Source organism: Leptopilina heterotoma, unplaced genomic scaffold, assembly GCF_015476425.1.
Source record: "Leptopilina heterotoma isolate Lh14 unplaced genomic scaffold, ASM1547642v1 Lhet_167, whole genome shotgun sequence".
NCBI classification, from domain to species: domain Eukaryota; kingdom Metazoa; phylum Arthropoda; class Insecta; order Hymenoptera; family Figitidae; genus Leptopilina; species Leptopilina heterotoma.
In genome coordinates, this window is record NW_025110883.1 from 10,752 (window position 1) to 25,604 (window position 14,853).

Below are 14,853 nucleotides of genomic sequence, written 5' to 3' on the forward strand. Positions count from 1 at the left end.
GTATATATTCTAGTAACAAGGGACAAAAGTCAGACATTTCTTTCCGCATTGATACTTGCGCGCGCGCGCGCTATATTTTATTCCTAATGCACAAAACTGGTGATTTCACAGAGAGAGAGAGAGAGAGAGAGACAAGAAGGCGACAGTGAATAAAAATTAATTCACTTGTTCGACTTGTGTATTTGTGTTTTTTTATTATATCCCATATGGCCAAAAATAATGCATGGGACAATTTTTGCCCATGATGGAAAATGGTCGCCGCCACAGTAGTTTTATACGGTCGAAGAAATAAATGACTTTTTACGCCCCCCCCCTATTGACAGCTTATTCTAAAAGCGCCATTTTTGTGCATGTGGGATAAGAATTATATAATTGTAATCGATTACTAATAATAATAATAATAATAATAATAATAATAATAATATTCAAAGAATATGAAATTATGTCATGTATTACCATCATTTATAATTGTTTTAATATATATTACTAGAACATTATTATTATTATTATTATTATTATTATTATTATTATTATTTTGATGATCACGTTACATAATAATCATTAATTAAAGGAATTTTTAATTACATTTATCGCAGATTTATAAAAGCTAAAAAATACAATGTATGACTTAAGTACAACCACATTGCTTGGTTATTATTATGGCAATTGTATTATGATTTAAGCTTATATTGTAAAAATGATTATTAATATCATTATTAGTTTTATTATTTAAAGGCCTTCATCATACAAGTAAATTCAAATCTCTTTTTTATTTAAAATTGATTTTGTAATTTTTTAATTTAATCAGGGTTGGTACAATTTTTCTCGCATGAAATTCCCTGAATTTTCCAGGCATCATTTTGATAGGTATGTCAAATAATATTTTTCCATACACATTATAAATGTGATTTACATAAAAAGTAATCAATTATATAACAATAAAATATCGAAACATTGCATATTTTATTGTTATATAATTGATTTATAGAAAAATAACTCAGTTTTAAATGTTTTTTCGTTGGCGAAAATACAATATTTAAAAATGTTTAAAAATGTTATGTTTTTTAACAACACGTATATTATATTTTTTTATCATAGTGTTTTAAAAATTATTAAAAGTTATTAAATTATTAAAATTATTAAAAGTTACCAACGCGCTGATTCAACGAAAAAATTGTTTAAAAAATTTTCTGATTTTCTCTAAAAAGTTTAGGATACAAATTTTTCTTGTTTACAGTATAGAACCTCGCCGGTTATCCGAGCTTCGATTATCCGAGACTCGAATAAAATGGATGGAGCTACCAAGTCTGGAAAAAAATTTTTTACAGAACCACTATATTTATGTTCAGTGCATTTAAAATTTTGTCTATTTTTGTCCTTTAATATTATTTTTTTCTCACGGATTTTTCAAAAATCAAGAAATTTCAAATAAATTAATAATTCCTCGCCCCGTTAGCAATTTTTTCTTTCTTTTAATAATTACTTATTCTAAAGTTAGAAGCCCTTTAAAAAAAAATTTTGCAAAAGGTTCCAAAGTCGGAAAAAACAGAGGTTTTGGTTTTTCTGTCACGGATTTTTCAAAAATCTGAGAATTTCAAGTAAATTAATAATCACTGGGAATTCTTTTTTAATGGCTTGTGTGGCATGAAAATAAATAATTATCAAAAGAAAAAAAAAATTGCTACTGGGGCGAGGGATTAATAATTTAGTTGAAATTTCGTGATTTTAGAAGAATCCGTGAGAAAAAAATAACTTTTGTTTCCCCACCTTTTTTTGTTTGTTTTTTTTTTTTTTTGTTTTAGGATTTGGAGAGTTTACTTGAGTTAAAAGTAAACAAGAAAAATTTATATCCTAAACTTTTTAGAGAAAATTTTTTAAAAAAATTTTTTCGTTGAATCAACGCGTTGGTAACTTTAGTTTTATCGAATGGCCTGAGCCGTGATACAACCATTAATGAATCATGCATTTTCATCCAAAAAGTTTTTTCGATTCTCATGGTAAAATGCGGTAAAATTCGCTAAAAAGTAAAAATTAAGATTAACATAATTTTAACAGACAATTATTTTCCAGTTGTTTTTTCATTTTTCCCTGACTTTTCAATACAAAATAAAATACCCTGACATTTCTAGGTTTTCCATGGTTTCTTTTGGACAATGCTGTAACAACCCTGTTAATATTATCCTTTTTTTTCAAAACACATTGTTGTGAAATTATTTATCAATTATGTCAGATACGCTTTAATTTAGAATGAATTTAATTCATTTATAGTCATCGATAATTAAAATCATCATGCTTAACATTTTTATACTTAACATTTGCACACGACAAATATTAAAAATTTATTCACAGAGCTACAAAAAGTTATATAAATATATATATTTATGTAAAAAATATAAAAGTTTAGAAAAATGTATTGTTTGAAAAATTAACTATCAAAGGAAGGATTTGGTTGATATGTGCATGAGATTTTTGAATTTTGCATCTTAAGGTCATGTTATTAAGTGGTCACGTGTTCCCATAGTGAAATATATGGAGCACGTGACCACTGAATAACATTACCTTATAGTATAGTATAGTATAGTATAGTATATGAGAAATGCATCTTGGATGACACAAATTGTGCGTATGGAATTCAACAATTTACGAAAATGACAAGACACACACACACACAATATTATCCAACATTTCAATCCAATGATGAAATTTTTTTTTAAAAAATGTTATAGTTTGGAGTAAAATTAAAAAGCGAGTTTCTTAAAAAGTCTAAAAATATATTATTTTGTATTCGTGACTTGTCATTTTTTTCAACTTTTTCTCATCAAGTTTATAAAATCTACTCATCATGTCAACTATAATAATGTTTCTTTATGTTATATAATATCGAACGGACAAACTTACAAATTAAAGATATAGAGTACCAATACGTCTGGGTGACATAACAGTAACAGCGAGACGTTGTCCACATTTAGATGGCGGAATTAATGAAGCAATATTATTTGATAATGATGTTTCAGTTCTGGCACAATTATTTCCGCTTCGAAGTTCCCATACAAGGTTTGTAAGAGAGCGTGGTCTACTTAGACGACGTGACCTACAAATAATAAAAAATCAGTCAGAGAAGCAGGCGCAATGCGCCTACATGATAGGGTTTCGTGGCCTATAAAATGACAAAAAAGTAAATAATAATTAATTTGGAAATTTTATTACTATAGCAACGGTTGTTGTGTCAACCATTAACATAGCAACAATTGCCATGACAACGGTTGTTGTTGTTGTTGTTGTTATGTTGTCTTAAGAATTAAGACTTGATACATATAAGACTTGAGAACTTCTTATACCCAAGTCTCGCTAAAAGTCTTGAGACTCAAGACATATAAGAACTACGGACAGACACACAAGTCTCGCTATAAGGGTTTTTTGGTCCTCTTAAATCAATTATTATAAATTCAGTCCTTGTCCACGAAACCCTAAAAATGAAAATAAATTCATTTAAAGATGAAAATGATTAATTTACCTTTTCTCTGGAAGTTTAGCTCCAGAATCTCCAGAAGTACGTCCACCAGAATGACTCGAGTCGAGAGTTCCATCTAGTTCCATTGCTTGTTGAAGATTTGTTAAACTCTTATATCGAATGTTAAAAAGAGGTGAGCCACTTTTAAAACTTGGTAATGTTGTTTCTTTAATCGGGGAATTACTCTTTAAAAGTGGGCGACCACCTCTTTGTGTACCATTTTTAATATAAAGCTTGGCCAAAGGAGGTTTTTCCACTCTGGGTATTGGTGGTTGTGCTTCTGTTCGCCTTGTTCTTTTCTCAGCGTGATTTCTATTAATTTTAGTCGGTATTGTTTCAATGGGTGGTGGTTCCGGTCGATCATCCACTATTATTGGTGATGGTAGTGTTGATGATGATGATGATGCAATCGTTACAGTGATTGGATTAGGAGCAAGAGCGGAAGTAAAAGTTGGCAATGGAGTAAGAGCAGCAGCAGCAGAAGCAATGGAAGTAGAATTATGTAAAGGAGGAGGAGGTGGTGGTGAAGGAGAATGTTGTAGCGTTAATAATGGTGGAGAAGGACATGTTGTTGTTGTTGTTGTTGTTGTTGCAGATGATGGAGCATTGCAACGTATTTGTTGTTGTTGTTGTTGTTGACTCTTGTAGGATGATCCAACACTTTTTGGTAACGGTGCAAAGCCTCTAACATAATCATATATTTGATCAATCTCATCGTATTCTTCAGTAGTAGGAATAGGAACTCGATTTTCATCTCGATAACATGTTGTAGCAGGATTGCTGGTTGTTGTTGTTTGATGAGATTGGTAATAATGATAGTGGTGATGATGATGTTGTTGTTGTTGTTGCTGTTGTTGATGATGATTATGTTTATGGTGATGATGATGATGATGTTGATGATGATGATGATTATTATTATTGGTAGCACTATCTGAACTGGAGGATCTACGAAGAAAACCATTATTTCTTGACTGTCTTGATTTGCCATCACCTAAACGACCATCTAAAACATGAGCCTTGTCAGCAACATCAGCAACAAGACGTGTAGCTCGATCGACCAACCTGGTCAATTCAGGCATTACCTTGAGAGCTTCTTCATTTCTCGATTTAACCAATTTAAGTGGTGCTGCCAATGGCAAAGCTACAGCGTTTTCACCTCCTCTACTATGACTCTGTAGCGGTAGAGCAAACACATGTTCTTCCTCAAAAGTAGAAAGTAGTCTTAATTCGGGGAGAAAATGCGAAGAAGATTTAAGACCTCTTGGTGGTTGGCCATGGACTAGTCTGACAGTCAGTGGTAATCGTTTACTTAAAAGCGCTTTAGCTGTATGAACGCCACTAATATTGTCTTCACGAGCCAATGCGCTAAAACGACACCGTTGCTCCATACTAAATAATACACTATCGCCATGTGAATCGACGCACCGTAAAAATTTTCCTCGACCAGGTATTGTTACCTCTCCAGCAACTGACAATGTTTCACCTGTAATAATTGTTTTGCTTCCTTCTGCAACAATGATAGTTTCGTCCTCAATTTTACAAGCAATGCCTCTTATTGTTTCTCGCACCAATGCTCCCTCCTCTGGACATTTGCGTGACAATTCATTAACGGACTCGATGCCTCGTACTGCTCTACCTTCTTCGCTTAAAATTTCAAAATATCCCTGATAAGAATCTGGTATTGCTAATCTGGGACCAACTCCTATAACACGTCGACCTTCTTTTATTTTAACAGCTTGAGCTACTATTTTCCGTCGACGACCGGCTGACAACAAAAGCGCTGTACTTTGTAAACTTGGTGCTGGCAGTGTAGGTACACCCAAACCTCCATATTGTCCTTTAGTGATTTTTATCACAGTTGGTAAACGATATTTGGATACAAACTCACGCAGATATGTTGCTTCATCCGACCAACGAGCCGCAGCTACAATAATTTGCCCGTCGGTCGCCGCCATCGTTCGCGCGCGATGGCTTCAGCTCCCAACGGGCTTCCAACAATGGCTTTCACAACAAGCTGGCGATTTTGTTTTTAGTGCTTTTTTCTCTTCATCTCCTCATCCTTCTTCTTCTTCTTCATTTTATCTGAAGCAATAGATTTAGTTTTTTAAAATCTTTTAAATTAATTTTATACTTTCAATTTTCATCGCACTTTACAACTAAAATATATATGTTTATTCGACACTTGATAATATAAAGAGAATAATTAAATTAAATTTTTTCTTTTTTTTTATAATGTTTCCATCATCATTATTATATAACGTACTTAAATTTTTCTTCATCCCTTCCATTCATTGTTTTATTAATAAATCTTCTAGTCTTTTAAATGGGGTACTCTATATAAACGGAATAAATAGTTTTAATGTAATTATAATGTGTCATTTTATCATATATTTTCAACTTTGAAAAATATAATATAGAGAGAGAGAGAGAGAGGAAAAAGTCATTCGAAATCTCGGTTGAATTCGGATGGACTCGGCTTCTTCACTTTGAGAGCGGGTCCTGTATGCTATATTACTCTATGCCACTGACACGGATCAAGGTCGGGCGGCGCACTGCATCGACAACGATATGCAACGAATCGTCGTCGTCGTCGTGTTGTACTGTGCAATATTTTAGCTAACCAAAAAAAATATGATGTAATAAAATTGTTGGTCTACTATTTTATTTTTTTTATAAATTTTTTTTTACTAACGTGTATATAAATTATGTATTGATTGACAATCATTTGAAACAAAATAAAAAGAGTAAATAGGGGCCGTTCATAAACTACGTCACCGGAAGTGGAGGGTTATCAACTTTTCAGAAACATACACACGTGCGTATGTAATTCTTCCAAACGAGAAGGATCACTCAAACATTTGCGTAAATAAAAATAATGCATAAAATAATTCTTTTAATTTTAATAATAATAAATTAAATAGTTTTCATTTTGTCCATCACAATCACAACTTGTGGGTATAATTGTGCATTATATTAAAATATGTAAATAAAGTAGAGTGCAAAAAATATCACAATATTAAGCTGTCCGTTATTTATATCACGCGCTTTCATTTCAAGTGTCGTTTCTTATTATTATTATTATTATTACATTATATAAGTGTGGAACGCAACCATATGATTGTTCTGAATGATTTTATAATTAATAAAATTGATTATATATTACCAATAAATGCATTTGAACAGTCTGGATCATTATTAGATTCCATATTCTCTCATTCCCCTCAGACTCTTTTTATATTATCAACAGCAGGTGGTGGTGGCCCTCTTGATGAGTTGAACTCTGCAACAGAATTGTATTTATTATATTAATTAATTTAAAAAAGTATTTTGTTGTATTTCATTGCATTTGTGCCCTATAAACACACACACACACACACACACAGTAAACAGTTGTCACAAATAATTAACAAAAAATTAATTTCAAAAAATAAACATTGCCTTTATCTAGTTCATCGTCAATGTATCATAAACAATACTTTACTTTTCTATTGGGGGATAGAATTGAGCTTTATTCCTTTGTCTCGATCGTGAGTGAAAAACAGTGTTCAACAGGACCGTGAAGACCTTGAGTTGTAAGACCTCCTAGTCATGACTTGAATGGTTTACGTGCATAATTGCTACGCGTATATGTTCAAGTTTCCGCTAAAAGGCAGGCACTTTTAGTTTATGCAAAATAGCGATATTGAATTTTTAGAACATATTTGAAAGGCATATATGTATAAATCATTACATCATTAATTAAGAAAATAAAAATTATTGCAATCTGAAAAATGGGAAAACTGTCTTCCTTTTCTCTATTATTGATTGCAATAAAATTAATGTTTGAGTAAAATTTTTCTCTTTTTTTATGAAAAATTTTTCAAGAGAAATTATTTGTTTTACAGAGTTTCACACGGAGTGCTATCAGAGATTCTTTGACTCTTTTTTATTTTCATCTGGACATTTATTAAATTAATGAATTAATATATTAGTTTACAACAACAACAACAACACGAGACTTGAAGGAACTGTTGATTGGCATTTAACTTTCAAAATGGTACAAGGAAGAACTCTCGACAAGAGAAAGAGAGAGAGAGAGAGAGTAACCCGTTTTGTATGCCTTTTGTGAAATATCATCCTGCACATAGCGATAACATTTAAATGCCAGTGACGCAGCGTTTTCTATATTGTACACGAAACTACGTGAAATGACTTTCTACAAAATTTTAGTTTTAAGTGTCAATTATTTAATTTTTAGTATTATACTCACTGAATTGTGTAAATTTTGATGCAAAAATTTATAAAGAATTGTAATGTTTTTATTGAGAATGTGATTTCATCAACTCCAACATGCGCGCATTCAAACAATTAATTTTCATTAAATCAACACTTTATTAATTGTTTCTTGTGATGAAATAAAATAAATTTTTTTTAGAAATTTTATTTTTGTATTTCTGAAATTGCAGAGGATACATGTGTAATAATATATTTTATAAAAAAAATGCGCGGCAGTGTGTAAGGTATCTTCCTCCAACTTATTATTATGTATAGTAGGGAAAATTATTGAGATTTGAGCCATTGTCATATTAATTTGTTTAGTAGAAAAGATTGTGGCTAGTATAATTTCTCTGCGACTCTGTGCGACGTAATCTTACGCAAGTGCATGAGACCGCCTGAGGTGTAGTCCGTTAGAGGTCATAAGAGAGGTCAAACGACAAGGTAATGCGCATTTGGGCTTTATCACAGTTTTAATGAGTGAATGGAATTTGTAAATTGTATATTTTTAAATTTTTATTTCTATAAAATTTGTGTTTGATATAACAAAATTTTGATTGTTTTAGTCATGCAAATAAACGGAACAAAATAATAAAATTAATTCAACTCTAGAAGGGTAACTAATGTTTTTCTGCAAATGTAAAAATACCCAACATCCAGTCATTGTTTTAACAACAACAAAATGTAATAATTAAATGAATGTATACATTTTTTGAATAGTTTCAACATCTGGGTTTAAATTACTTAATCATTTCATTTTTATTTATAAAAAAAGTAGATTTATGTAGATGCATTTCTTTCTCAGCTATTATCAAGTTGTTGATTTTTCAAAAAAAACACACTTGATCTTAAAAATTTAGTAATGTAAAGAGTACCAATTAAATGTCTCACTATTTATATTGATAAATTATTTTTAAGCAGAAAGTTGGGTGATTTGCAAATCTTTAAACCGACTGCGTTAGCAACCAACTCTCTTTGACTTTTGTGAGTATGTGTGTTTGTCCCCCAGGCAAATATATCCGTTAGGTTTAGTTACCTGCTTAGACATGTGATGCGACTATTACACCAAGTTTGACCTTGATTACATCTCTTTGCTGGGGCATAATTTATGCGTTATGATCTCAAGTTCAAAGTGTGTGCTTGTAGAAATTCTCGTTGTTGAGAAATCAATAATATGTGGACTTTTGTTTCGAAGAAAAAAAAACTTTAAAGATGATCATTGATATTAAAATATATTTAATTTCCAACTATTTAGAAAATCAATCTTGAGCAATACACTATACATAAGCATAATGCGTCTAAATTGGGCTTAGTAAAAGCTTTTTTTTTTTTTTGAGAGAGAGACAGAGACTTGTATATTTTTGATATTGTAATAACATTTAAATTTCGTTTTATTTAAAAATTAGTTGAAGAATTTGTATGATACATATGGTTAAATCAATTGAGGGTCCCTATCAAAGAATCGGTTATAACTTTTTAAAGCTCAAAATTATTGCCCTGTAAGTCAATAATTAAAATGTTTTCAATCCTAATTTTTTGAGAAACATTTTGATAATCTTTATACAAATGCGAAATGTTTTCAAGAAATTGAAATTTTGAATCCTTTTTTTATTTAGAGGTCGAGAATTTTGAGATTAAAAAAGTTATAACTGGTTCTTTGATAGGGACCCTCAATTGTTCTTGGCAATAGTTATTATAACGTCATGCTTACTCATTATCGAAAGCTACACCGCGCGCGCGCCTTTTGAACTTCAACTTTTAACTCATAACGGCATTCTCGTCAGCATACATCTGCAAATAAATTTTAAAACGGTTAATTAAAAAGTGTTTTTAACATTATCATCAGCAATTATTGTCTTTGAGAACATGTTACATTTTATTTAAAAAAAAAAAGAGAAAAATACTAATTATAAAACTTTTTTAATTTATTACATGTGCTTTCTTTCAATAAGTGAGAGCGCGCGAACTTATTGAAAGATGCATTTAATGATGTACTCATTCAGATTTGAAGAGTATAGGTAAAGTTAATATTTATTTTTAAAAATTGTAATAAAGGAATACTCAAAAGTTTATCCGTTTAATGTGCACATGAAAAATGTATATATGACAACGCAATAATATTTTCCCCGCAAATCCTTGTACAAAATGTCCTCTGCGATTATGCGTGATTTAAATAAAATCAATAAAATGTAAAATTGCTTTTTTCAGAAAAATGTTTATGAATTGAAAATATTTTCTAAAATTTATTTATTTAGGTGGTGGATGTTTTAAAATTTGGAGTATTAAGTGTGCGCGAGCGCGACATAGAGGGAAAGACGTACTTCCAAGTGCATTAAACTGGTGCGGCGTTTGAAGGCAAGTGCAGCAGAGTGTATAGCAATACAGACTGCATAAAACAAGCTGCCATACATGGGGTGACCGTCAGCAGACTCCGGGTTATATCCAGTGTTGTACAAGTCTGTTCATTTATAGCTTGTATGTATGTCTGCTTACCTTAGTGTTGTCGTCCTCGTCGTCTACCTTCTCGAGTCGACAATATTTCCAATCATTAATGCTTTTCATCCAAAAATCAATGGAAACAAATTGTTGTTGTTGTTTACTTATAAACGACTAACCATTTAAAAAGATGTATATATACACATAAATATATATATAATATATGCAATAAGGAATCATTTTTATTTTATTTATCGTTTCAAGTGATTTTTAGATTTGAAAGGATTTCAATTCTCTTTTCTGTGTGTGAAAATTGGTATCGTTAAAAATTTTGGCTTATTAGATAATTTTCTTGTGCCGCAATACAGAGCGATATCCTACTGAAATACAACATATATTTCGTGATACACGTTCTTCAAGAATCAGCGATGAACAACACACAGCCTTGAAACCTGTTTCAACTCTGGTGTATGCAGGAGTAGGGGATCTTATATGGCGCCAACCTGATCGACGGGAAACACAAAATTGTGCGCACCTACATTCTTCTTTCCATATAATGCTCAATTCATGAAAATTTTTTCCATTATCAAATTTTTCCTTATTAATAAAACAACAAATAAAAATTGTATGAATAAATAGTACAACATTTTAAACATCAACATTTAAATGTTGATGACATTCACAGTAAACTATATAATTCTTGATTGCACATTACAAAATTTGTGACATGAAATTAATTTTGCAAGTAATACATCTTTTTATGTAAACTAGAAATTATTTACCTAGTTTGAAATACGAACCTAAATGGACATGTTTTGTTTATTGCAATCTTGATAATTTTGTGTGAGATAAAAATAAAGATGGATATATAAAAGAACGGACATTATTTTTAATGTAATTGTTCTCTTTTAATTTAACAATAATTTAATACATCACGAGTGGATAATTTATTTTTATTATTAAAAATACCTTTATAGAAAATGGATATTTAATACAAAATTAAAATTGGTACGTATAATTTTTTAAATCAACGAGAGAGAGAGAGAGAGAGAGAGAGAGAGAGAGAGAGAGAGAGAGAGAGAGAGAGAGAGAGAGAGAGAGAGAGAGAGAGAGAGAGAGAGAGAGAGAGAGAGAGAGAGAGAGAGAAAACTCTCAAACTGATAGTAGGGAGAAACTGTGGAATGCGGAGGACGCTTCTTAGAATGAACCAAATCTTTCAAGGCGTTAAAATTCTTGAATATTTCTTTCTCTCAAATAATATTTCACTTTAATCATAATTAATAATTCACCATTGCAAAATCTCAAGATATCATTATTTAAGCTTCAATTTCAAGTAATAATTTTCAAGTATAAGCACTGTAATAAAATTGTGCAATGAAATAGTGAGAGAATATATTTTGTAAAACAATATTTTAAATGTTTGACTGCATTGATGACGTTGGCTATTGTAGACAAAAACATATTATCTGTAAAAGCAAATTATTAACTCTAATAGAGTAAAATAAAGTAAAACTGTACACCCTAGTCTTCTTGCTGCACACATTTATGTCTCTCCGTGTTTAGTGTAGATAATTTTTCAGCTTGTATTCAATAAAAAAGTGTTATACCTATATTTTGTTTTATAAGAAATTCTTTAAAAACCTAACCCAATTTCACGTTGAAGGGAAAAATATAATATGTATACCTATGTGTAAAGTAAACCCTAAAGGATGAATATTTTCAATACAAGAAGGCAAAATTTATCTGTTACTCACTCACCTCTCTCTCTCTCTCTCTCTCTCTCTCTCTCTATGTTAAGAACCATAAATAATCCAATAAAAATTTCTGTTTTATGTATCCTTCATTTTTAGTTGAATAAATTCTTCTGAAATTTTAAAACATATCCAGCACACAATGTAATACATTTTTTAGGCACGTCGAAAACATGATGCTTTTTTCAATTAATAGATAAAAGGTTTTTTTTATTGTAAAAGATAAAACACTCAACTAATTAACTTGACCAAAGACCGACGCCAACTGCTGCTGCTGACTGTGAAGCTGGTTTACAATGACATGGCCTTTGTGTTGATTCTCAACAACAACAACAACAATAATAATAACAACACATGTAGTATGTTTCCATTGAGCCGCCATTTCGATTGTCAGTTTTCCTTGCGCGCGCGCACGACTATTGGTGGACAAATTCTTCTTGTAACCAATCACACAATGTCACAATGACTGCTGTTGCTGCTGCATCAGTGTGAAAAGTGACTTAATGTTTCCTCCATCAAATGCGTGTCCAGCAGCAGACCCAGACCCACGTGACGACGTTGGAAAACATAACCCTCAATTATTATTGAATATTATTATTCGATTCTTTAAAGCCATTGTTTATTTTTGGTAAAGAATTTGGCAATAATTTTATGATAAGAAGAATGAAGACTGATGCAGTAATAACAGACGTAATAGTTGTTTCAAAAGATAAAAGTTGTCTACAACCTATAATTGGTAAGTTGTTGGAATTTTACAATTTTTCATTTAAAGTTGCTATAATTGTATATTTTTTTTTAGTCAATTTCCAAAATGGACAATTAAAAGATGATGAGACGAATAATATGAAATGTGGTTTATTTTCTTCTAATAAACAATGCGGAAAAACTGTTCTGGCTTTATCAAATGGAAAAATTGTGTACAAAGGTTATAGGCCAGATGTGGATAAGGAACCAATGTGTACAATGTTAGCTATTCGTGACAAAATAACGGGCAAAATTAAACTTATTCAAGCTGAAAGATGGAACGTTGCACCGGTTTTGAATCGTAATTTAAACAATGACCATTATACAGACACTGATAAAATCGCAACTTTAAATAAGCAGTTTGGTTCAAAGAAAGTTAAAAGGAAAACGGAATTACATGAAAAAATGAAGATTAGTGGGGAATCAGTTAAAGAACTTTTGGAGAAAACTGTTTCAAGTAAGAGTGTAGAATTTAATTGCTTCATTATTTTATCAAGTTGATGGATAATTTATTAAATTAATTTTCAAATGTAGATGTGGAAAAAATGGATGATGGTGGTGGTGGTTCTTTAGATATCCAAGAAGAAGCAAGCTCTATTTTGCCCCCTTGTAACAGAGAAGCAATTAATGTAGCTGATGTTTATGACATCAATGATATTGCTCCAATGGAAATTTTAAAAACTTTATTTCAAGTGAAAATTGAATCAGTGGAAACCGCTGCTGCTGCTGCATTGGATGGGTAAAAAAATTACTTGAGATTTATTTTATTACAAATATTAATTTTTAATGTTATTAATTTAAAATTCTTTTTTAATTTAGGAAATCGATATTTTTTAAACAGACTTTGGAATATTTGAAAACACTTTCAAATTTTAATAAAAAACTAGCAGTCTTATTGTATATCGATGCTGTAACAACATGGTTAAAACTTCCTATTAAGGATGCAAAAAAACGTGGCACTGAAATATGTTCTTTTTCAAGGAAAGTTAATGACTTTGTCATGGAAAAATATAGCGTAAATAGTGTTAATGGAAGGTAAAAAAAAAGAAATATTTTAACCTCTAATGTAGTTGATTTAAATTTAAATAATAATTTTTCCTTTTTCAGATTGCGACCAAATAGTATTAAAGATAAAGGTATTATTCATTGTATGATATTGGCTCTTTTGATAAATGATTATTCATTAGATTTGGAATTATTTGCAACTGAAATTGGAGGTCGTATTAGTCTTAAAAAAATGACTGACTTTGCAAGATTAATTTGTGCTGTACCTCTAAAAGATAATAAGAAAATTGTTGTTTTAAAACTTCCATTACCAACTCCATCATTATCTACATTCACTAATCGAAGAGTTCGCGGTAAATAATTTCATATAATTATCAAGAATTTTTGTTATAAATGTTGATTATTAAATGTAAGCATATTAATTGTTGTCATATAAACAAAAGAGTTTTTAAATTATTTAAAGACAAAAAAAACTTGAAAATAACAGTGTAATGTTTACAGAATTTGTTTGACTGCTTACTACGATTGTTTAAATGTGTTCCTTTTCTTCTTTATATTATACTCTAGTAAAATACAATTTATTCAAGTTTGTTATTGTCCATTTTCATGTCTACTTCACACACACACACACACACACACACACACACACAAGTTTTTGATTAATATAGTAAAAAGAAACTGATTAAATTTAATTTTCAATCTTTTAATATATTTATTATGTAATAGTTTTAAATAAGCTTTCAAATTAATAAGATAAATAAAACAAATAAAATGTTTGGAAATCGTGTATTTATCTGAAACTGCGACTTTCATACAATCATATTTTCAAGTATTTACAAATTTAACAACCGTGTACATTCAAGAAACTTTTTTTTTATTTCTAGTAAAAAAAAATCTAAATTATATGAATAATAATAGTAGTAGCAGTAATCCAATTTTTGATTAGGACTGTACATTTTATAGAGTACATTTTTTTTCTTTTTTTTTTTTTACTACAAAAGTTGACTTTTCCTTCAATTATACTGATTAAAAATAAAGCTATCTATACAGATATTTAGCAATTTCAAAATTGTCCTTTATGAATCATTATTTCCATATAACAAATCTTTGACTTTTTTTGTTATATATATATATATATATATATATATACAT

The 14,853-nt window shown here is 30.2% G+C and overlaps 2 protein-coding genes across 7 annotated transcripts; one reads left to right on the forward strand and one right to left on the reverse strand.

The window, feature by feature from the left end:
* Positions 1-2,750: 2,750 nt before the first annotated feature.
* On the reverse strand, positions 2,751-12,271 carry LOC122499415. Of its 6 annotated transcripts, none has more exons than XM_043607755.1 (5): positions 12,189-12,271; positions 9,477-9,556; positions 6,675-6,791; positions 3,515-5,593; positions 2,751-3,091 (listed from the first exon to the last, which is right to left on the reverse strand). In XM_043607755.1, exons 4-5 carry the CDS (start codon positions 5,464-5,466, stop codon positions 2,902-2,904), a joined length of 2,142 nt encoding a protein of 713 aa, XP_043463690.1. In that variant the 5' UTR covers positions 5,467-5,593; positions 6,675-6,791; positions 9,477-9,556; positions 12,189-12,271; the 3' UTR covers positions 2,751-2,901. The 6 variants fall into 6 exon arrangements, with proteins under 6 accessions (XP_043463690.1, XP_043463688.1, XP_043463689.1 ...); XM_043607753.1 differs by having other exon boundaries at positions 11,960-12,243; XM_043607754.1 differs by having other exon boundaries at positions 12,003-12,237.
* Positions 12,272-12,455: 184 nt separating this feature from the next.
* LOC122499416 lies at positions 12,456-14,290 on the forward strand. Its single transcript, XM_043607759.1, has 5 exons — positions 12,456-12,688; positions 12,752-13,153; positions 13,231-13,435; positions 13,516-13,731; positions 13,804-14,290. The coding sequence occupies exons 1-5, from the start codon at positions 12,604-12,606 to the stop codon at positions 14,060-14,062; spliced, it is 1,167 nt and encodes a 388-aa protein (XP_043463694.1). The 5' UTR covers positions 12,456-12,603; the 3' UTR covers positions 14,063-14,290.
* The last annotated feature ends 563 nt before the right edge of the window (positions 14,291-14,853 follow it).

What these genes read in the sequence shown, in the direction of transcription:
- LOC122499415 (XM_043607755.1), bottom strand. Translation starts at nt 5,466, where the DNA reads ATGGCGGCGACCGACGGGCAAATTATTGTAGCTGCGGCTCGTTGGTCG. An exon ending in GCTAAACTTCCAGAGAAAAG is followed by an intron (nt 3,092 to 3,514) that starts GTAAATTAATCA and finishes TATTATTTGTAG; the next exon opens with GTCACGTCGTCTAAGTAGAC.
- LOC122499416 (XM_043607759.1), top strand. Translation starts at nt 12,604, where the DNA reads ATGATAAGAAGAATGAAGACTGATGCAGTAATAACAGACGTAATAGTT. An exon ending in TTTGGAGAAAACTGTTTCAA is followed by an intron (nt 13,154 to 13,230) that starts GTAAGAGTGTAG and finishes TTTCAAATGTAG; the next exon opens with ATGTGGAAAAAATGGATGAT. An exon ending in GTAAATAGTGTTAATGGAAG is followed by an intron (nt 13,732 to 13,803) that starts GTAAAAAAAAAG and finishes TTCCTTTTTCAG; the next exon opens with ATTGCGACCAAATAGTATTA.